Raw genomic sequence first — 23,694 nt, forward strand, 5'->3', positions numbered from 1 at the left:
CCAAGGCAGTGCTGCAGTGCTGTCAGCTTGTGACTGATGAGGTCATTTCGGAGATGGAGGAGGAGGTGCATGAGCTGAACAATGTGATTACATTGAGGTTAAATTGGGGACGCTGTTTTTTATACTAAAGAAAGATCCTATTGTTTTGTATTTTTTACGTTATTTTTTAAGACAAATGCATTCACCGGGAAATGTCATTTTAACATTTTACAACCTTATCTGGCAATGTGGTGTGTGACCCATCATCAGACACATCCTTTTTTATTTATGATGGAGGGACTCTGAAAGTCATAAAGCCTATTTTTATGGGGATACCAGACGGCCCTTACTATTCTTAAAAGGCCAGCAGTCGACCCTCACTATTCTTAGAGAGCCATCAGCCGGCTATGCTTTGTTGTTCCCATTGTTAACAAGTGGGTCTCCTATACTGTTATTGCGTATCCAGTGACTGCAAGGGCTGCCAAAAATTTGGACGCAACCCAATACCCCTTTGAAGAGACATAGAGGAGGGTCTCAGTAAAAAAAATGTTCCCATTAAAAAGGAGCAGGTCTCCTATAGTGGTAATGCCCATGCTGTGACTGCAAGGGCTGCCAAAATTTGGGAAAAACCCCACTAAGAATTTAAAGACACACAGAGCAGGGCCACGGTAACAAGGTACGACATGTTCCCATTAGAAAGGAGAGAGTCTCCCATAGTGTTGGCCTATGCAGTGAATGCAAGGGCTGCCAAAAATTTGGAGGCACTTCAATGCCCCTTGGAAGAGACGTGGAGGAGGGCCTCATAAAAAAATGTTCCCATTAGAAAGGAGCGGGCCTCCTATACTTGTAATGCCCATGCACTAAGTGTATGGACTGACAAACATTTACCCCTGGGGGTATACATGAACATACTGTATAAAAAAAAAATTCACGGGCTTCATAAACACCCTTTAAAAAAAATTATGTGGGTGTTGCATCACGGACCACGGTCACCCTGGTGATATGGTGGTGGAGGAGAAGGAGGAGGAGTACAAGAGCAAATAGCCAAAATCATGAAGCGTATACCCATGTGTGGGTGTGAAGAGGTGCATGGGAATACACCTCCCAAGAAAAGAGACTGGATTTGAGTTTATGTTACGCTGCTATCATTCGGTGGTGTTGAGAAGTCTGGCCCCATCCAGCGCTTGTTCATTTTTATAAGAGTCAGCCTGTCAGCATTTTCAGTTGACAGGCGGATGAGCCTATCGGTTATAATTCCACCGGCGCCACTAAAAACCCGCTCTGATAAAACGCTGGCGGCAGGGCAGGCCAGGACCTCCAAGGCGTAGAGAGCCAGTTCATTCCACGTATCCAGCTTGGATACCCAATAATTATAAGGCACAGCAGAATCACAGAGGACGTTGGTAGGGTCAACATGGTACTCCCTCAGCATCTTCCCAAACTTTGCACTCCTTATGAGAGTACCCCGCGCCTCAGGACCTGTGCGATGGGAGGGTCTGAGAAAACTCTCCCAGAACTTTGACAGTGGTCCCCTGCCTCTGCTGGATTGAAGTTGTGTCTCTCTCGTCTGTACTCCTTGGTTGTCCAGCGAAGTGTGCCCTCTGCCGCCAGCGTTTTCAGATGGGAATTTTTTTAATAGTTCCGCAACAAGGGCCTTCAGGTACTGCCCCATTTTTGTAGACCTGTCCGCCTCAGGAATAAGAGATAGAAAGTTCTCCTTGTAGCGTGGGTCTAGAAGTGTCACCAACCAGTAATGACTGTCACCCAAAACTTTGAGAATGCGAGGGTCATGGGAAAGGCAGCGTAACATAAACTCAGCCATGCATGCCAGACTAATAACAGGCAAGACTTCCGTGTCCTCACCAAGAGAATGACTGACCATGCTCTCCTCCTCCTCTCTGTCCTCTGGCCATCCACGCTGAACAGACGGTATGACAGCTGTGCAGTTAGTACCGTCTATAGTGCATGAAACTAGCTCCGGTCCTTCCTCCTCCTCCTCCTCCTCATTGTCACCCAATCCACGTTGGGATGAGATGAGGCTTGGCTGTGTGTAATCACCCTGTATGGTTTCTTGCTCCATCTCATCGTGCTCTGCCTGCAATGCATCCTCTTTGATTGTGAGCAGAGAGCGTTTCAGAAGACAAGCGGGATGGTGACGCTAATTATGGCGTCATCGCCACTTACCATCTTGGTGGAGTCCTCAAAGTTTTGGAGGATGGTACATATGTCTGACATCCATGTCCACTCCTGAGGTCTTATGTGTGGAGTCTGAACTGAATACCGACGGCCTTGTTGAAGCTGGTACTCAACAACTGCCCTCTGCTGCTCACAAATCCTTCCCAACATCTGCAGTGTAGAGTTCCAACGTGTGGGGACATCACACACCAGTCTGTGAGCCGGAAGCTGAAAATACTGCTGAAACACGACAAGGGCGGCGGAAGCTGTAGCTGACTTTCTAATATGGGCACACAGGCGGCGTACTTTAACAAGCAGATCCGGCAGCTCCGTGTAGGATTTTAGAAACCGCTGAACCACGAGGTTAAGCACATGGGCCAGGCATGGTACGTGTGTGAGCTCACATCGCCTCAGAGCCGCCACCAGGTTCCGGCCATTGTCACACACGACCATGCCTGGCTGTAGGTTCAGCGGTGTGAGCCACAGATCTGCCTGCTCTATCAGAGCTGTCCACAACTCTTCATCATTGTGCGGTTTGTCTCCTAAGCATATTAGCTTCAGCACAGCCTGTTGCCGCTTGGCCGAGGCAGTGCTGCAGTGCTTCCAGCTTGTGACTGATGTGGTCATTTCGGAGATGGAGGCTGAAGAGGAGGAGGAGGCTGAGGAGGATGAAGTGCAGGAGCTGTAGACTGTGGGGGCAACCCTGTTTGACCTAGGGCCCGCAATCCTTGGCGTCGGGAGGACGTGTTCCGTCCCAAGGTCCAACTGGGTCCCGGTTTCCACTATGTTAACCCAGTGTGCCGTCAGCGAGATGTATCGTCCCTGCCCACAAGCACTTGTCCACGTGTCCGTGGTTAGGCGGACTTTACCGGTAACTGCGTTGTTGGGAGCACAGCTAATGTTTTGGGACACGTGCTTGTGTAATGCAAGGACGGCACACCGGGAGAAATAGTGGCGGCTGGGGACCGAGTACCGAGGGACGGCCGCCGCCATCAGGTTGCGGAATGCTTCCATCTCCACGAGCCTAAAAGGCAACATTTCGAGCGCAAGCAGTCGTGAAATGTGAGAATTTAGTAGTGTGGCCTGTGGGGCGTTGGCTGCATATTTGCGCTTGCGTTCCAAGGACTGGGGTATGGACAACTGAACGCTGCGCTGGGACAAGGACTTGGACGTGCTTCCTGATGCTACTACTTGAGAGTGTGCAACGACAGGTGCAGGGCAGGAGGTGTCTTCGCATGCACCATGGACAGGGGATTGGCTTGCATGCACAACAGCGGAAGAAGCAATGGTGCCACCCGCAGACACTGTTCCTGGACCCTGGGGTTCGGCCCACAAAGTCGGGTGCTTTGCTGCCTTGTGCCTGATCATGCTGGTGGTGGTCAGGCTGGTCGTTTTGCCACCCCTGCTGATGCTGGTCTGGCAGGTGGTGCAAATGGCCTTTTTGGGGTTATCGGCAGAGTCTTTAAAAAACAACCAGACTCGGGAAGACCTAACAGTTGTACTGGCAACTTCCTTCGTGTTGGTGTTACGGGGAACGGTTGCCTGCCTTCTGTCTGCGGCCACCACACTGCTTCTTCCGGCCTGTTGGGGTGCTCTGCCTCCCGCCCCCCGAGTGCTGCTGTCCTCGCTCTGCATGTCCTCCTGCCAGGTTGGGTCAGTTACTAGATCATCCACCACCTCGTCTTCCACTTCCACACCCTGGTCCTCCTCCTGACTTTCTGGCAATTGTGTCTCATCATCGTCCACCTCTTGTGACGCTTTCCCACCGTCGCCTTCGTGTGACCGTGGCTGCTCAAATATTTGGGCATCGCTACACGCGATCTCCTCTTGCCCCGCTTCAAGTGGACCGGGCGAGAGGCCCGAATCTATAAATGGAAAAGTGAACAGCTCTTCGGCGTGTCCAAGTGTGGGATCAGTTGTCTCTGGGCACTCGGCATGGTGGGAGGAAGGAGGATCAGGGTGAGGAATATGCGGTCCAGACTCACGGCTACTGAGACTTGACCGTGTGGAAGACAGGGTGGTGGTGGCTAAGTGACTGGAAGTATTATCTGCTATCCAACCAACAACCTTTTGACACTGCTCTGGGTTCAATAGTGGTGTGCTGCGGTCCCCTAGAAATTGGGACAGGAAGGTCGAGCGAGAAGATGTGGGTGTTTGTTGTGGCACAATTTCAGCTTGCCCACGGCCTTGTCCTCTGCCTCTGCATGCAACATCACAATCACGTCCAGTTCCCCGTCCCTTGCCACGTGCCTTGCCCATTTTATATGGAGGACAGTATCTTCCACGCTCACTACAAATGACTGAGTTTGGAGCGAACTTATATGTGATCCATGTGATGGAGAAAACAGAGTTTTAAATACCTGGCCTGTAGGTAAGTAGTTTGAACAGCAAACCGCGGTGAATTGCTTCACTAACACACTAAAGGAAATTTTTAATGGAGGCCAGAAATGGCAGTATTTTCAGCGCAATTATATGTGACCCGTGTGACGGAGAAAACACAGTTTTAAATAGCTGGATTTTTATCGCTGTAATATGGAAAGGACCTGGCTGTATTCTGCAGTGCCAACAAGCAAATGGCGCAGAAAAACTGTGTTCTCTGGATTGCTTTGTAAGCAAATACTGAGGATTAAGATCCAAAGAAAAGTATTCCTGGCCCCTGAGACCTGGGCCTTAGTATAGAAATATCTAACAGCAGCAGAAGGCAGAACTGGAATGGAGCCTCTTGTGCTATATGCACTGCAGTCTGCTATATACACCGCCTGCCTGCCTATATACACTGCCTGCCTGATATCTCTGCAGATGGATTAGTCCTCAGAAGGACTGTTTGTTGAAATGGATATGTGTAATGTACGGTTTTTCTCCCTACACTACCTAATACACGATCAAATCTCTCCCTAGCTCAGCAGCACCTCTCCCTACACTGCCTGCCTATATACACTGCCTGCCTATATACACTGCCTGCCTGATATCTCTGCAGATGGATTAGTCCTCAGAAGGACTGTTAGTTGAGATGGATATGTGTCTTTAATATAGTCTGTACACCTGCATTAACTAGAAACAAGCAAATCTCTCCCTAGCTCAGCAGCACCTCTCCCTACACTGTCTGATCCGGAGTGACTGTGTCGAGCATGGCGGCGCCAGGTCTGATATACACCTGATGACACTGTGCGGCCAGCCAATCACTGTAATGCCACAACCAACATGGCTACGGCATTACAGTGAGTGGCAGACAATCCCTGCATGTTCATTGGCTCTGTAAAGAGCGCCAAACATGCAGGGAGGAGACCCGAGTTCCCGCCCGAGTAACCCGGAAATCCTCGGCGAGTAGCGAGCATGCTCGCCCATCACTAGTAAGAGGAGGACAGTGGTGATGCTGGAGAACATCAGCTGGGTGACCTATAATGCTCTAAGGCTTTACAGTTTTTAGTTTAGTCTCAATAAAGATATCAGTCCTAAAATACTTTTGTCTTTTTTGGGCATAAAATTATATACAAATAGGTAAGTCTCAGGAAGACAATTCATAAAATCAGAACATCTTCATCTCATCAGACAACATTGCTGTAGACAGTGTGTCAATAAGAGTTTTCCATTTTATTGACCACATTACAGCCAAGATACTAAAACCACCAGAAATGATCATTGATAATCCATGGTCCGTGTTTCTGGAGGCAGGAAGAATTGTAATCAGTCTCATTTATTGTCAGAAGATCAGACCAGATTGTTCAGTCTATGGCCATTGTGGCTCCTCTGTTACTTCTAACCATTCACCATGGACTCTTCTTGCAGATCCCGTCCTGTCCTGGATATCTCAGTCTCCATAATGTTTGATCCTAGTGAGATTTCACGCAGTCTCTATGAATGTGCAGACGACTTCCACCGACATGGGCCGGTGACCACTATCACTGTCTGTTTTACTGTCCACTTAAAAAGTAAAGAAGTTTCTGGTGAGTGAATACCGAGTATACCCTATATAAACCTTGTATATAATACAGAGGGATGGATGTTGTCCTACAAAGACTTACAGTTGCCACTATTACCAGGTTGAGGGGCTCCAGGTAGGGTCCGGAAACAGGAGGAATAACGTGACTAAACTTTATTCACAAAACAATCTTGCTATGAATGTAGTCCAGGAAAATGAGATGACCAGTGGGATCAGAACTGCCACTAATCTACATGTATAAGACTGTACAAGAGTGTCAGGGATTCCAGACAGGCACGACATAGGGGAGATCTCACCGTGCCGTCCCGATGTCATTATTTCATCCAAAATCGCGAGCACGCGATCCAGACTACTCTCTATGTAGGTATCAGTAAGCGACCAGTGAGCGTATGACGTCACACCTCTGGGTTCCAAAGCCTGGAATCCGTGTTTGCGCCCTCCATATGGCCACTGTCAGCTTCACAATAGCCCAATTATTATTATTCTCTGCCACCACCGGCCGAGTTTGAAATATAATACAGGCCTGGCCGGACGCCTGCGTTTTGGTAGCGTATATGGCTTCGGGGAAGGGAACGATTACAGAACAAAAGAAACAGAACTATTAAATTATACTTAATCCAAAAGGGAGGCAGTGTTTAAGAAAAAAATATATACAAGGATGTTACAAAGGAGACATTAAAATACATAGGCAGTTACATAAAATAAACAGGATCAAAAGGTGAAACTTACACTATAAAGTTCACTGCGACAACGTATAGGTGGAGGAGGGGCTCCCCAGTTTGATTATGCTGTTATCAAACAGGACCCGTTGCTTATAATCCTTATACCCCCCTGGCAATGAGTGCTCCTGTATTGTCCATGGGTTCTCTTATACCTAAGGGGAGATCTGGCCACACGCCCCTTGTGGTGACATCATGTCGGCCGGTCTCCAGCCTTTACATTTTTATTAAGAATGCTAACTTCTGTGATAACTCATCGCTCGTTGATCGCAGAAGCTTGCAAACGACGACATTTTTTCCCTTATGATTTTATCTTCAGTTAGAGACCACACATCGCATAGCTGCAATCTACTATTCTGGTATTTTTGCGCTACAGCTCTCTGATTTTGCTTGCAACAATGAAAAACTATGTATGCTTTTCTCGGCTGTTTCTGTCACTAGAAATATTGGTCCCATTATTGTCAGACGCATGGAACTTACAATATTTCATATTTAGTTTCGTAGTCGGATTGTCTGGAGATTTCTTTTTTAAGCTTGGGAAAGCAACTTTCCCAGTTACAAGCAAATTAGTGCAATCCTGCCAGTAATTACCCCCCCTGCGTGTACCAGGGACAAGAGGCTCGCATCTTAACGAATTTTGGTGACACCTCTTGGTTGGCATTTGTTTGTGTAAGGCCTTTTGGCTGTGAGTGATAATTTGCAGGAAGATACTGTATATTTTCATGGAAACAGCTCTCAAAAGATGGATAAGGGTAGGGGTGAACATCTATGTTAGGCAAATATGGAAGAACATTTTCCTGACATTAATATTTCCCTGACAAAGGAAAGGGTCATTGAAGGCTGTGGCCTCTGTGGGGTCCCCACTCATGGTTCTTCATTAAGTGATAGGTTCTTCTCTTGATTAGGTGAAGACTTTGGTCGGCTAACATACAATGTCCTGCTGGATACCGGCCGCATTAACACACGGGCCCTCTTCTCCAGTGGTGGACGGTCTATTAAGGAAACATTGACTCTAAATGATAATCACAATTGTTGGCATCACTTTGTTGAGTTACTGGTAAGTTGCTCCCGCACCTTCTACATCCTCACACCATGGACAGTCACTATTCTGATCTTTCTCCTGCTTGTTTCTCAGGAGTGTGTGGAGGACTCCTTTACTCCTCTCCGTGCTACTCTCAACTATTCCTTGATTGGAAATCCCGTCCTGAGCGAGGATTCACAATCCACTTTGATAAGAGAGGTAGGAAGGCTGAACACCCCTGCACCCATGACCCTCACCACTCAGGTTTTCAATCAGTTAGTTACTATACACAACCGGTTAACTAGAACCGCTCTCCAGCCATTGATGTCCTAAAACTGCAGTTTTATGGATATTGTTACTGGCCATCAGTCTCCAACTTCTTCCGGATCAAACAATACTTTGCAATTACATTTTATAGATATTATTCGAGAACTGTGGCAGAGATGGCGAGTGCAAGGATGATCTGCGGGTAAATCTGACATTCACCAAGTAAGGAGAAAAACGCTCAGTCTCAATTAATGCTGAAAAATTTCCTCAAGGTCGAAAATCAGGGCAATTGTTGGTGTCGACCCAGCGGTTGGATTTGTAGCATCATTGTTAAATACTAGTGTTGAGCGAGTATGTTCTGTCCGAGTATGCTCGGGCGAGCACCAAGTATTTACAGCTGCTCGGTGATCTGGTTGGTGTGCATGATTTGCAACTGTTTGACAGTTTTATTACATGTGAGGAATGTCTATTTCTTGTCTATTTCTTAAACATTCCTCACATGTAATAAAGCTGTCAAACAGTCGCAAATCATGCACACGGAGCGATTCAACCTCATCACCGAGCAGCTGTAAATACTCGGAGCTTGGCCCGAGCATACTCGGAACAGAACATACTCGCTCAACACTATCAAATACCTGTATCTCTTGTCCCTGTAATGTTCTGGTTTTGGTAGATGACAGTACCTGTTCTGTTGGCCTCTTGATGTTTTTTTGTATTGTGACAGCCTCACGCAGTTGGTGGTTGGCTTATTTCATGATGTCAATGTCACAGTATTGGTGAAGAACCTGGGAGACGATTCCTACAACACTCGTGTTCTCATTTCCTTTCCCCATGGACTGTCTTATCGCAGGGTGACTCTCACCGAGGTACATCTTCATGTCATGGCCAGGCCTTGTCCAGAGACACTTGGATAACGTTCTTTACTGTTCATCTTCTAGAGCAACAAGCACGTTACAATCACATGCTCAACTCTCAAGAACGAGAGAGTGGTGAACTGTGGAGTCAACCAACCCCTGCTGAAACCCAACACTACGGTAAGAGACCTTCAGTATTCAAAGAGAGACAGTCTGAGGAAGATGTAGACAACCAGAGGGGAATATGGACAGCCTCCAACCAATATAGACAATACTCATCAGTCTTACTGAGGGTTTCATAGAATCATAGAATCATAGAATGGTAGAGTTGGAAGGGACCTCCTGGGTCAAAGCAGGATTCACTTCAAAGCAGGTTTGCTTCTTTTTAGGCTGTCTTCTTGGTCAGTTTTTACGTGGCTCCGATGGCAGATCTGGGAGAGACATTGACTATAAGAGCCAATGTGAGCAGGTAACTAACAATCACACTTGAGAGGTGTAAAGAATATTCAAGATAATCCCATGTCAATCATTGTGCACAGTTTGGCGAGGGTTATAGAGGTCTACAAATGCAAATCTGAAACCGGATACTCTTGCAAAGGAGGGGACCGATGAGGCAGGGAGTGACATCCCTCACAGAAGCTGTGAGTGCCACAGGACGACCCTTCCCCCAGGCCATGCGTCCTTTTCTGTAAGATACTATAATTCAACACCGAGTTATGGGAATATGAAACATCCCAGTGATAAACCAACTACATTTTTGGAAACCCAAAAGAATGGTGAATGTCACCCTAGCTTTCAGCACAGTCCAGCACATAGGGAAAGGGAAATACCTGACACAGCCTTGCGGGGGCCCCTAGGGCCCCGGTGCTTGGTATCCACGGGTAGCAGGGGTCCAGCTGGGTCCGATGACATCAGAACTGACCCTATAGGACCATCCATTAAGGAGGTATAACCCATTGTAGTTTTTGGGAGTTTAGACCAGGGGTGGAGACTTGGGCTCAACCAGGGGGCAGTAGTGTGAGTGACCCAGAGAGTTTAAAGGTCCCTGCAGCTACAGCCCAGTGTCTTTTTTTCCTGGGGAGGCCGTGACGTCACGTAGTTTGGAAGGAGTCTGTCATCCAAGAGAGAGCCCATAAGCCTCCCATGTGGCTCTTCCCCCGAAAGCCAGGTTGTCCATCTGACAGGTAACGGACTCTTAATAACTGCTTTATATCTTTTGTACCCCTACTCTTGTGTCTGCAACTCTGACCATTGTGTATGTATAAACCTTATGTATACAGTGTAATGTCTAGTATGCCCTTACGGCGATTAAATATATAATTTAACCCGGACTGTTCTTTTATCTTCATCCACGAACTCTCACGTCCGCTGTTCGGTCCAACGAACACGCTACTGGGCGGCTTTCTAGCGCGATATAAGTCCGTTATATCTAATAGAAACTGGTGGCAGCTCTCCCAGGCTGACCAGGCTCTGCTTCACTGAAGCTAGTGAAGGAGCCTCTCAGCTTGTCAGAGGTGTAAGCGAGTGTGGTGCCTCCTCTTCTCACTCCCTGGTGCCTTCCTGTACCTGTGTGGACAGGGGGTGTCGTGTTAGAACTGTACCAATCTGACCTTACAAGTCCTCGAGAGGTTGCGGATCGTCGCGTTGGTGCAACGGGCAGATCCGTATCACGTGCTCCGTCTGACATAATTGTGACATCAGGCGGGTGGCAGGGTGTGGATCCATCACAAGTGGTGGCAGCGGTGGAATTCTGCGGGGTCTTGCTGCTGCCATTTCTTGACAAGAGGGTCTGGCAATATCTTGGGGGTCTCTTCAGAAACCTCTATATCATGCCTCAAGGCCCTGGGGGCCCATAATCTTCATATAGTATAAGCTCCATGGGGCCAGGGATATAGTCTATCCTAGGAGACCATCTAGACATTCCTGAAACTGATCACTCTCTTTTCCCCCTACAGTGATAATGGAGGACCTTCCAACCAGCTCATGGCATCTTCTCGAGTTAGAGTCCTCTATTCAGTCTATGTGGTCATCAATAGGTGAGAATGTAATGAAGAGGGCTATAAGACAGATACACCTAAGCAGCTAGTACTGTACAAATTACCCATCATTAGAGTATGTAACCGGTGAAATAAGAAAACATAATGACTGAAAAAGAGTCCTGGACATAGAGTTGAGGGCGAGGTGGTCTGTATGGTCTTCCTGTCTTCTGGGTTTCCTCACGTTAGTACCAGAGTATGGTGCGTCTATGATTAGAGGCTTTTAAGAGATGGCCCAGTCTTTACATATCTTCTCTGAATTTGGTGCAGACAAGAAAACACCAGCAAACATCAGAATTTCTCATCCTCAGACCACAGCATCAGCCATGTGTATCGGGTGAGCAGACTCAGCACATGGACGCCCGCAGATAACGGCACACTGGCTGTAGACATCAATAATACACAAAGTCATATGAAATTACTGAATGGCCAGTTTCTCTTGCCCCCCGCAGGTGATTAATCTGGGCCAACGCCAGCTGCCTGTCTCCATCATCTTCCTGGTCCCCCTCCAACTGGGAAACACGTCAGTGTGGGAAAAACCAAACATCACCAGCACTCAGGTACCAAATACTGCGTCAATGGTATCAGACCTTCAAAGGTTGGTGACTAATGAACCACCAATGCACAACGTTATGCCAATGACTAGTGAACAACTGCATAGAAAACTGGATGGTGAAGCATCAGACTGGTGAGGTCTCCATCCACATGGTAGAAAACCGAACCAACACTGAGCCTAACCTCCTCTCACCTACAACCCCCAACTATCCGGGGACCAACAGCCCTTATCCATTAACCCCAACCCAAAACAAATCACGCTAACTAACTCAACTAGAGGGGTTTGAAGCAGTCAGCTCACGGCCAGCAGGTCAACCATATTTCAGCGCAGTGCAGAGAAGAGAAACCACCACCCGTCCGCCACAAGTTGTGATATTCCACCACTAAGTCCAAGAAGGTGCCAACGCATGGCCTTCCCGTCCAGGTCCTATAACTGACACCTCTAACGATTAGTACACCAACACATTGCAACCAAACTTCTGTAGGAGAAAGATGAAGTTTACACAGTGCAGAGGTCATAGCGAGCTGTGGGTCTGGAGGGAAATACCACGCTCACCATGAGAACGTTCTGCTCGGATGGAGCTTGTTGGACGGGTGTTGGAAATGGAGATCCATTATCGGTTCCACCACAGCTAACAAACCTACAAAAACAGTCCATTTACAGGGCGTCTGTGCCAGGTCAGCCCCCTGGCATTGGTAGGATCAGAAACGATCAGCCATATGTAACCCGAGAGCAGAAATCTGACCTCCTTTGTGTCCTTACAGCCAGAGAGCACCACATGCACCACCAATCTTGAGGAACCTACGGGAGCGGAGAACTTTAAAGAATTGCTGAAACGGAACCTTGTTTTCGTAAGTATCAACCGAGACATCATCTGCCATAAATACAAAGCTCAATGCAACCCTCAAACCGAAGGAATCAAAATCTCTGAAATACTGGAAAAAAAGTCAGACAGTGAAGAGTTAATCTCCGAGGTTTACAGATGGAAAAACTGCCATTGTATGGTGGCCACAGTAAATGTCGGGTCTCCTTGGACAGCTTACACCGGGAGTGGCTGAGCTCCAGGACATGGAGGTTCCCATGGTCCAACGTGCAAACAGTCTCAGAAGGCTCTAGCGCCACCTATGGGATATAACAAACCCTAAAAGTCAATAGCGACCCTTAAGGAGACATGAGTTGGGATTAGAAGCCAAACCAGATACTCCATTTGCAGACATGTGATGGGTCATGTGAAGAGGCTTATTAAAGGGCGGATATTGATTGTTTAGGATTGTTACATCCAATAGGTGGCGCCAGAGATCAAGTCTCCTTCTTCTGAAACAGGCTATTTGCATATTTAATTTCCCCAAGGAGCATTGCATGGCCTAAGTCTCACACTAGGTGGAGAGACGTTCCCCCCTTATGTTCCTACAGACATCAGTAGTTATCATGTGAGGCGCAGGTCTCACGGGCTTTACAGCTAGAGGTGGAGGGGCTGTCAAGAGCCGCCATCGAGGCAACGTCACTGACCCCAAATTCACACGTAGAGAGCGTGTACCCTGAAAAAACTCAGAAGAAACGATACGAGAATCACCGGCCCCAACCATTGTCACACTCCGCAGAACTGCTCCGTGGGGGTCTGTCAAAGAATGGCCTGTGACATCAGGTACCTGGAGAAAGGGACACCTGTGACCTTCACCATCAGTGGAAGAGTGACAGCCGACTGGAGCACACAGGTGAGGACACGGAGGATATAACCACCCCTATGTACAAGTGTATAACTACTATAATACTGCCCCTATGTACAAGAATATAACTACTATAATACTGCTCCCTATGTACAAGAATATAACTACTATAATACTGCTCCCTATGTACAAGTATATAACTACTATAATACTGCCCTCTATGTACAAGAATATAACTACTATAATACTGCTCCTATGTACAAGAATATAACTACTATAATACTGCTCCTATGTACAAGTATATAACTACTATAATACTGCTCCCTATGTACAAGAATATAACTACTATAATACTGCCCTTATGTATAAGAATATAACTACGATAATACTGCTCCCTATGTACACGAATATAACTACTATAATACTGCCCCCTATGGACAAGAATATAACTACTATAATACTGCCCCCTATGTACAAGCATATAACTACTATAATACTGCCCCTAGATAAGAATATAACTACTATAATACTGCTCCTATGTACAAGAATATAGCTACTATAATACTGCCCCTATGTACAAGAATATAACTACTATAATACTGTTCCTATGTACAAGAATATAACTACTATAATACTACCCCTATGTACAAGTATATAACTAGTATAATACTGCCCCCTATGTACAAGTAAATAACTACTATAATACTGCTCCCTATGTACAAGAATATAACTACTATAATACTGCCCCCTATGTACAAGAATATAACTACTATAATACTTCCCCCTATGTACAAGCATATAACTACTATAATACTGCCCCTAGATAAGAATATAACTACTATAATACTGCCCCTATGTACAAGAATATAACTACTATAATACTGCCCCCAGTGTACAAGAATATAACTAGTATAATACTGCTCCTATGTACAAGAATATAACTACTATAATACTGCCCCCTATGTACAAGAATATAAGTACTATAATACTGCCCCCTATGCACAAGAATATAACTACTATAATACTGCCCCCTATGCACAAGAATATAACTACTATAATACTGCCCCCTATGCACAAGAATATAACTAGTATAATACTGCTCCTATGTACAAGAATATAACTACTATAATACTGCTCCTATGTACAAGAATATAACTACTATAATACTGCCCCCTATGCACAAGAATATAGCTACTATAATACTGCCCCCTATGTACAAGAATATAACTACTATAATACTGCCCCTATGTACAAGAATATAACTACTATAATACTGCCCTCTATGCACAAGAATATAACTACTATAATACTGCCCCTATGTACAAGAATATAACTACTATAATACTGCCCCTATGTACACGAATATAACTACTATAATACTGCTCCTATGTACAAGAATATAGCTACTATAATACTGCTCCTATGTACAAGAATATAACTACTATAATACTGCCCCCTATATACAAGAATATAACTACTATAATACTGCCCCCTGTGTACAAGAATATAACTACTATAATACTGCTCATATGTACAAGAATATAACTACTATAATACTACCCCTATGTACAAGAATATAACTACTATAATACTACCCCTATGTACAAGAATATAACTACTATAATACTGCCCCTATGTACAAGAATATTACTACTATAATACTACCCCTATGTACAAGAATATAACTACTATAATACTACCCCTATGTACAAGAATATAACTACTATAATACTGCCCCTATGTACAAGAATATAACTACTATAATACTGCCCCTATGTACAAGAATATAACTACTATAATACTACCCCTATGTACAAGAATATAACTACTATAATACTGCTCCTATGTACAAGAATATAACTACCATAATACTGCACCCTATGTACAAGAATATAACTACTATAATACTGTCCCCTATGTACAAGAATATAACTACCATAATACTGCACCCTATGTACAAGAATATAACTACTATAATACTGTCCCCTATGTACAAGAATACAACTACTATAATACTGCACCCTATGTACAAGAATATAACTACTATAATACTGTCCCCTATGTACAAGAATATAACTACCATAATACTGCACCCTAAGTACAAGAATATAACTACTATAATACTGCAGCTATGTACAAGAATACAACTACTATAATACTGCCCCTATGTACAAGAATACAACTACTATAATACTGCTCCTATGTACAAGAATATAACTACTATAATACTGCTCCTATGTACAAGAATATAACTACTATAATACTGCTCCTATGTACAGGAATATAACTACTATAATACTGCCCCCTATGTACAAGAATATAACTACTATAATACTGCTCCCTATGTACAAGAATATAACTACTATAATACTGCTCCCTATGTACAAGAATATAACTACTATAATACTGCTCCTATGTACAAGAACATAACTACTATAATACTGCTCCCTATGTACAAGAATATAACTACTATAATACTGCTCCTATGTACAAGAATATAACAACTATAATACTGCTCCTATGTACAAGAATATAACTACTATAATACTGCCCCTATGTACAAGAATATAACTACTATAATACTGCCCCTATGTACAAGAATATAACAACTATAATACTGCTCCTATGTACAAGAATACAACTACTATAATACTGCCCCTATGTACAAGAATACAACTACTATAATACTGCTCCTATGTACAAGAATATAACTACTATAATACTGCTCCTATGTACAAGAATATAACTACTATAATACTGCTCCTATGTACAGGAATATAACTACTATAATACTGCCCCCTATGTACAAGAATATAACTACTATAATACTGCTCCCTATGTACAAGAATATAACTACTATAATACTGCTCCCTATGTACAAGAATATAACTACTATAATACTGCTCCTATGTACAAGAACATAACTACTATAATACTGCTCCCTATGTACAAGAATATAACTACTATAATACTGCTCCTATGTACAAGAATATAACAACTATAATACTGCTCCTATGTACAAGAATATAACTACTATAATACTGCCCCTATGTACAAGAATATAACTACTATAATACTGCCCCCTATGTACAAGAATATAACTACTATAATACTGTCCCCTATGTACAAGAATATAACTACTATAATACTGCTCCTATGTACAGGAATATAACTACTATAATACTGCCCCTATGTACAAGAATATAACTACTATAATACTGTCCCCTATGTACAAGAATATAACTACTATAATACTGCTCTTATGTACAAAAATATAACTACTATAATACTGCCCCCTATGTACAAGAAAATAACTACTATAATACTGTCCCCTATGTACAAGAATATAACTACTATAATACTGCCCCCTATGTACAAGAATATAACTACTATAATACTGCCCCCTATGTACTAGAATATAACTACTATAATACTGCCCCCTATGTACAAGAATATAACTACTATAATACTGCCCCTATGTACAAGAATATAACTACTATAATACTGCTCCTATGTACAAGAATATAACTACTATAATACTGCCCATATGTACAAGAATATAACTACTATAATACTGCCCCCTATGTACAAGAATATAACTACTATAATACTGCCCCCTATGTACAAGAATATAACTACTATAATACTGCCCCCTATGTACAAGAATATAACTACTATAATACTGCCCCTATGTACAAGAATATAACTACTATAATACTGCTCCTATGTACAAGAATATAACTACTATAATACTGCCCATATGTACAAGAATATAACTACTATAATACTGCCCCCTATGTACTAGAATATAACTACTATAATACTGCCCCCTAAGTACAAGAATATAACTACTATAATAATGCCCCCTATGTACAAGAATATAACTACTATAATACTGCTCCTATGTACAAGAATATAACTACTATAATACTGCCCCCTATGTACAAGAATATAACTACTATAATACTGCTCCTATGTACAAGAATATAACTACTATAATACTGCCCCCTTTGTACAAGAATATAACTACTATAATACTGCTCCTATGTACAAGAATATATCTACTATAATACTGCTCCTATGTACAAGAATATTACTACTATAATACTGCCCCCTATGTACAAGAATATAACTACTATAATACTGCCCCTATGTACAAGAATATAACTACTATAATACTGCTATGTACAAGAATATCACTACTATAATACTGCTCCCTTTGTACAAGAATATAACTACTATAATACTCCTCCTATGTACAAGAATATAACTACTATAATACTGCCCCTATGTACAAGAATATCACTACTATAATACTGCCCCTATGTACAAAAATATAGCTACTATAATACTGCCCCTATGTACAAGAATATAACTACTATAATACTGCCCCCTATGTACAAGAATATAACTACTATAATACTGCTCCTATGTACAAGAATATAACTACTATAATACTGCCCCCTATATTCTTGTACATAACTACTATAATACTGCCCCCTATGTACAGGAATATAACTACTATAATACTGCTCCTATGTACAAGAATATAACTACTATAATACTGCCCCCTATGTACAAGAATATAACTACTATAATACTGCCCCCTATGTACAAGAATATAACTACTATAATACTGCCCCCTATATACAAGAATATAACTACTATAATACTGCCCCTATGTACAAGAATATATCTACTATAATACTGCCCCTATGTACAAGAATATAACTACTATAATACTGCCTCCTAGCTGTGAGGACGTGTCTGAGTAGCTCTCCTGATGTCTGGAGCAAGCCCGGGGAGGGGCCACCCTGGGCGGGGAAGCTCCCCAAGCAAGGCCCAGGCTTCCCGGCCTACACTGGGAGACAACTCCCAGGCTTCTTCTAATGGGAATACAAATCCCAGAGTCATCGTTAAGCAATGCAAAGCAACAAGCCAAAGCTCCACTGTTTCCAAGAAGGAAGAAAGCCGAGTGAATGTGAGTAAAGTTATGGAAGGAACAGCAGCTGCAGCTACAGCAAAGAAACCTGAAGTGAAACTGTCAGTAAGTAAAGAAATGCAGCAAAGTCCAAAAACAAGTAATTCCCCAAAGGAATCTTCAGTCAGCAAACAGAGGCAGCCTGGTGCAGAGAAGGTGAGGCAGCTCCCATCACCGGCCTCAGGTGTGCAGCTCCCATCACCAGCCTCAGGTGTGCAGCTCCCATCACCGGCCTCAGGTGTGCAGCTCCCATCACCAGCCTCAGGTGTGCAGCTCCCATCACCAGCCTCAGGTGTGCAGCTCCCATCACCGGCCTCAGGTGTGCAGCTCCCATCACCGGCCTCAGGTGTGCAGCTCCCATCACCGGCCTCAGGTGTGCAGCTCCCATCACCGGCCTCAGGTGTGCAGCTCCCATCACCGGCCTCAGGTGTGCCGCTCCCATCACCGGCCTCAGGTGTGCAGCTCCCATCACCGGCCTCAGGTGTGCAGCTCCCATCACCGGCCTCAGGTGTGCAGCTCCCATCACCGGCCTCAGGTGTGCAGCTCCCATCACCGGCCTCAAGTGTGCAGCTCCCATCACCGGCCTCAGGTGTGCAGCTCCCATCACCGGCCTCAGGTGTGCAGCTCCCATCACCGGCCTCAGGTGTGCAGCTCCCATCACCAGCCTCAGGTGTGCAGCTCCCATCACCGGCCTCAGGTGTGCAGCTCCCATCACCGGCCTCAGGTGTGCAGCTCCCATCACCGGCCTCAGGTGTGCAGCTCCCATCACCGGCCTCAGGTGTGCAGCTCACTCCTCCACACAGGCAGAGACGGACATCTCTGGAGAGGCAGACATTGCAGGAAAACCTGCAGCAGCAAGACACGGTGACCGGCATGGCGCGCTCAGGACGCACAAGGGCACAGGCGAGTGGCAGCAGTAAGAGTGCTGTGGAGCCCGGAGCCAGTAGTGGTACCATAAAGTCATCTGTGGTAAAACCAAAGGAGACCTCTGTGTTCAAAAACCCAGAGCCATTGTCCAAGCCTCAGAAGGAGACGGCGCGTGCACCCGAGCTGCAGCTGGCAGAGGAGATACCTGGCCTGGTAAAGAAGATGGGTGAGTTACAGCAGCAAAGACAAATGCTGCAAATGGAGATTGATGTTATCTATAAACTGAAGGCTGCTAATCCTGACAGTAATGCTATGTGTGACCAGAGACTTTACTCACTGGGTGTGGAGCTGGCGAATGTGGTCAGGGACATAGACTGTATCCTGGAGAGGATGGGGCCCCTGGCAGAGACCTACAGAAACCGGGAGCGGTTCACCTCTCACAAGCAGGACTTTGTTGTGGAGTCCAGGACCTCTGATGCTGGATTAGGGTCAGAGACTGTACAGGATGAACCCCTGAAGCAGCAGACACGACCTGTGTTACAAGCTGCACGTTTCTGTTTCCAGGAGGGACAAATACTGCAGCAGCAGCAGACTGTAGCTGAGCCTGAGCAGCAACATGTACCTCAGAATCCAGCAGAGGCACCACAAGTCCCAGAATGCTCAACACAAGAGCAGGACATTGCATGTGTGACTGTGTGTATTGATGGTGCACAGCACAGCCCTAATGCTGATGCACAGGCTGGGGATGACCCCACTGTACCCAGGGGCTCTGAGGCTGGAGGGGGCTCGCAGTCTGTGGTGGATGTCACATTGCCTCATAAACATATTGTGGTTGATAATAATGTGTGTGATTTTCCCCCTTTGATACCTAATGCACAAGAGGTGACAGGTCCCCCTGCAGCGGACCCTCCCCCTGTTAGTCAGCCCAGTGTGACCCCACAGGTTCCCCACAGTAATGCCTGGAGCCGTGGTGCTCCGTCCTTCACCTCTGGCACCAACTATACCGGCCAGGCCTTCAAAAGAAGGAACGTGGTGCGATTTAAGCATAGAGGTCTCAAGGAGGATCTGCCGGACAGGAGGTTTGTAGTCAGGGAGCTACTGTGTCGTCAGATGGGGTTTGCGCCATTAAATATCTTGGCAGTGATTAATCTTCCAGACAGACAGGGATATGATGTCAGTTTTAAAATCATGCCTGATCTGGACAGATTCTGGGCTAATTTCCCTAAGTTCAGGGACACGAATGGATGGAACAAATTTATCTTTGTTCCCATTTCCAGGCCAGATACAGTCACTGTAAATATCATCTTCTGGAATGAGGCCGTTCCCCCGCAGGACATTGTGGTGTGGCTCCGGAGGCATTGTGACCTCGTCTCTGACCTCACCAAGAATCGTGACGTTGATGGTATCTGGACGGGAGGGTGGAAGGTCCTGGTGAAGCTGCGCCAGTGTAACAATGTCACTGCCCACTTACCCAACTCCTTCTTCATTGGGCGGGAGAAAGGTGTTTGCTTCTATCCTGGGCAGCCTCGTAAGTGTTTTAAATGTGGCAAGGCGGGTCACCTGGCAAATTCCTGTACTGTGGTCAAGTGCAGTCTGTGCGGGGAAGTCGGCCATGTAGCTGCAGACTGCCAGAATATAAGGTGTAACCTGTGTGGGAAGATCGGCCACCCTCACAAGGACTGTCCCGATGCTTGGCATAACATCTGCAGGGACTTTCCTGATGAGGATTTGGTGGTAGGAGCAGAGGCTCAGGAGGAGGAGGCCTTAATGTCAGGGGAGATACTCACTAGATCAGAGGTCCACCAAGGGTCAGACCATGTAACACCAGAGCAGCAGTGTGAAGAGGGTGCACAGGGGAGCATGGAGGTTGTCCATCAAGGCCAGCCGCCCCAAGAGGCCTGCACATCTGTATCACCATCTCTACCTGATAATAGTAACAGCAAGCAGACCAAAAGGAGGAAAAAAGACACGTCCTCCCGTAAACCCGAGGAACAATATGATGCTGACCATAAAGCCAAGAAAAAAGTCAGCAGTGGTGTTGGTGTGATGGTCGTATCTAACAGATATGAAGTTCTATCTGAGTCAGATGGAGATTTTGATCAGGAATTGAAAAGAATAGAGGCCGAGTGTGAGAGGGAAACAGAGGACCCTCCGCCTACAAAGCGGAAACCCTTACCTATAGACTCTAATGTAGCGTCAGACATGGAGACCAGTAGTGGACAGAACACCTCTGAGTTATGATGACGGGTTCTACTTCTCTGCTCCTCTTATACTGTGTTCTTATGGCCGGATTTTCCCTAAAATTTACATCAAGTAATGTGAACAGCATTAAGGTGAGGAGGACGAGACATGCGGTGTATGACCATCTGAGATACCTTGATGCAGATGTCTTTTTCCTACAGGAAACAAGATTGACATCTCTGGGGCTTATGAGAGAGGCTGAGAGGGAATGGAGATCTGGTCCGTCATTCTGGTCACTGGCTGTGGAGCCTTATGCCGGGGTCGCTATCCTGTTTAACACCAATCATGTGACTTTACATAGAATGACGGAGGTGGTTATGGGAAGGTGTCTGGTCCTGGAAGCCACTGTTCAGGGTAGACGGCTCCGGCTTATTAACATCTATGGGCCTCAGACAGTGACTGACAGGATCCAGCTGTTCAATGATGTGAAGCCATATCTCTTCACCTCTCTCCCGGTGGTGATGGCGGGTGACTTTAATGCCATAATGACATCTGGTGACAGTATCTCAGGCAGGACAGTGACCAGGGATGGCAAAGTCTTAAAAAACATAATTTTGCAGACCGGACTGACTGACGCTTTTACGCAAAGAGGTCGGACGCCAAAATTTACTTACTCATGTTCCAACAGAAGTAGTAGGATAGATTTGGCTTTTGTGAGTCCTACTGAAGTTGTCAGTGCCATCAGTGAGAAAACCGTTCCTTTCTCTGATCACCTTGCCTTGTGTTTCTGCCTGGGGGCCACTAACCGTCCTGACATCGGTAGAGGGTTGTGGAAGCTAAACTCCAGCCTCCTGGATTACATGCATGTTCGGAGTTGTGTCCACTTCCTTTTTCAGGGTCATTTACAGAGGGTAGATTTCTATGACAACATGGCCGACTGGTGGGAGGACGTCAAGGATGATATCAGATCCCTCTTGAAGAGACTGTCAGTTAATAAAGGGAGGAACAAGTACAGCCAGTACCTAAGACTGCGTAAGGAATTGGAGTCACTCTATTCGGCGGGCGGGGATGACAAAGAGAGGATTGACCGGCTGAAATCTGAGATAAGGCAGTATCAGTACAGCAGGTATACCTCCCTGGTTCTTGAGCGGGATTATGGGACCTTGGGGGCACCTGATCCCTTTGAGAATTGCCGGGAGCGGGTGGCTAATAAATTGGTCACAGGTCTCACCAACTCCCAGGGTGTATTGCAGGAATCTCGGGAGGGTATCCTGGGGGTCGTGAGATCTTATTATACTGACTTGTTTCAGAGGAAAGTTTTGGATAAAGACAAGATGGCTCAATTCTTGGAGGCAACTCCAATGCCTGATACTAACGATCTGGACTTTTCTCCTTTGACAGCAGAATTAACGGTGCAGGAAGTTAAGGAGGCCATTAATAAGTTACATCTGAAGAAGGCACCAGGTCCAGATGGTTTAACAGCAGAATTCTATAAGAAATTCAGAGACCTCCTGGCTCCAATTCTTGTGGATGTTTACAAAAATTGTCTAGAAAATCACCTGATGCCTCCATCCATGAGAGTGTCTTCGTTAATTCTCCTGTCTAAAGGTAAAGAGCCAAGCGACATCAAGAACTGGAGGCCGATTGCCCTCTTGAATGTAGACAGGAAGATTCTGGCAAAGATCCTGTTTTCTAGGTTAGTTTGTTTGTCCCCGGCACTGTTGGCAGGCTCTCAGTTTGGCACAGTAAAAGGGCGGAATATCTCTGGAGCAGTCATCTCGATACGGGAGATGTTTGAGAGATGTAAAGCTCTGCGGTGTGGGAGATATGTTGTCAGTCTGGACCAGGCTAAAGCCTTTGACAGGGTTGATCACGATTATCTGTGGGCCACTTTGTCAAAGTACGGTGTTCCTGGACAATTCGTGGATTGGCTGAAGACTTTGTATAGAGAGGCGGTGAGCTTTCCTCTGATTAATGGTTGGCAGGGTGATACTTTTGGAGTTGAGGCAGGGGTGAGACAGGGCTGCCCGCTCAGTCTGCTCCTGTATGTTTTTGCCATAGACCCGTTTTTGAGGTCACTACAGGAGTGTGACTTTCAGGGGGTGCCGGTCCCCCACTGCTTGCCTCTGACTGTTGTCGCCTACGCGGATGATGTGACGTTGGTGATATCTGATCCTCATGAGGTGCGGATGTTATCGGCGGCAATCAGAAGCTACTCGGAGGCCTCTGGGTCTCTGGTCAATCTTGAAAAGAGTCAAGCTCTGTCGACATTGGATTCTGAACCAGGCTTTGATCTGCCACAGTTTGCCAAAGCCTCCACCCATATTAAGATCCTAGGGGTTAAATTTGGGAGGGATGATAATGGCAAGCTAAATTGGGAAGAGAAATTGGAAACCGGAAATGCAAAGGTTCAGCGATGGAAGAACTGGAGGCTGACCTACAGAGAAAGGG

The 23,694-nt window shown here is 45.4% G+C and overlaps 2 protein-coding genes across 3 annotated transcripts in view; both read left to right on the forward strand.

The window, feature by feature from the left end:
* LOC141162674 (integrin alpha-M-like) overlaps positions 1–23,694 on the forward strand; it is a 210,171-nt gene that overhangs the window by 165,665 nt on the left and 20,812 nt on the right. For both annotated transcript variants that reach the window (XM_073649027.1, XM_073649026.1), the window contains 12 exons: positions 5,941–6,098; positions 7,719–7,870; positions 7,949–8,053; positions 8,253–8,323; positions 8,826–8,967; positions 9,040–9,135; positions 9,345–9,424; positions 10,911–10,991; positions 11,262–11,328; positions 11,444–11,551; positions 12,312–12,398; positions 13,149–13,262. In XM_073649027.1, coding sequence (XP_073505128.1) covers positions 5,941–6,098; positions 7,719–7,870; positions 7,949–8,053; positions 8,253–8,323; positions 8,826–8,967; positions 9,040–9,135; positions 9,345–9,424; positions 10,911–10,991; positions 11,262–11,328; positions 11,444–11,551; positions 12,312–12,398; positions 13,149–13,262 — 1,261 coding nt within the window. The remainder of the gene's footprint in view (positions 1–5,940; positions 6,099–7,718; positions 7,871–7,948; positions 8,054–8,252; positions 8,324–8,825; positions 8,968–9,039; positions 9,136–9,344; positions 9,425–10,910; positions 10,992–11,261; positions 11,329–11,443; positions 11,552–12,311; positions 12,399–13,148; positions 13,263–23,694) is intronic.
* Positions 19,069–21,557, forward strand: LOC141162725 (uncharacterized). The gene has a single exon (XM_073649088.1). It carries the CDS (start codon positions 19,069–19,071, stop codon positions 21,301–21,303), a length of 2,235 nt encoding a protein of 744 aa, XP_073505189.1. The 3' UTR covers positions 21,304–21,557.

Source organism: Phyllobates terribilis, unplaced genomic scaffold (assembly GCF_046119375.1).
Source record: "Phyllobates terribilis strain yellow unplaced genomic scaffold, ASM4611937v1 Scaffold_9__5_contigs__length_417890890, whole genome shotgun sequence".
In the NCBI taxonomy this organism is placed as follows: domain Eukaryota; kingdom Metazoa; phylum Chordata; class Amphibia; order Anura; family Dendrobatidae; genus Phyllobates; species Phyllobates terribilis.

Coding starts and splice junctions, on each gene's coding strand:
- LOC141162725 (XM_073649088.1), top strand. CDS start 19,069: ATGGCGCGCTCAGGACGCACAAGGGCACAGGCGAGTGGCAGCAGTAAG.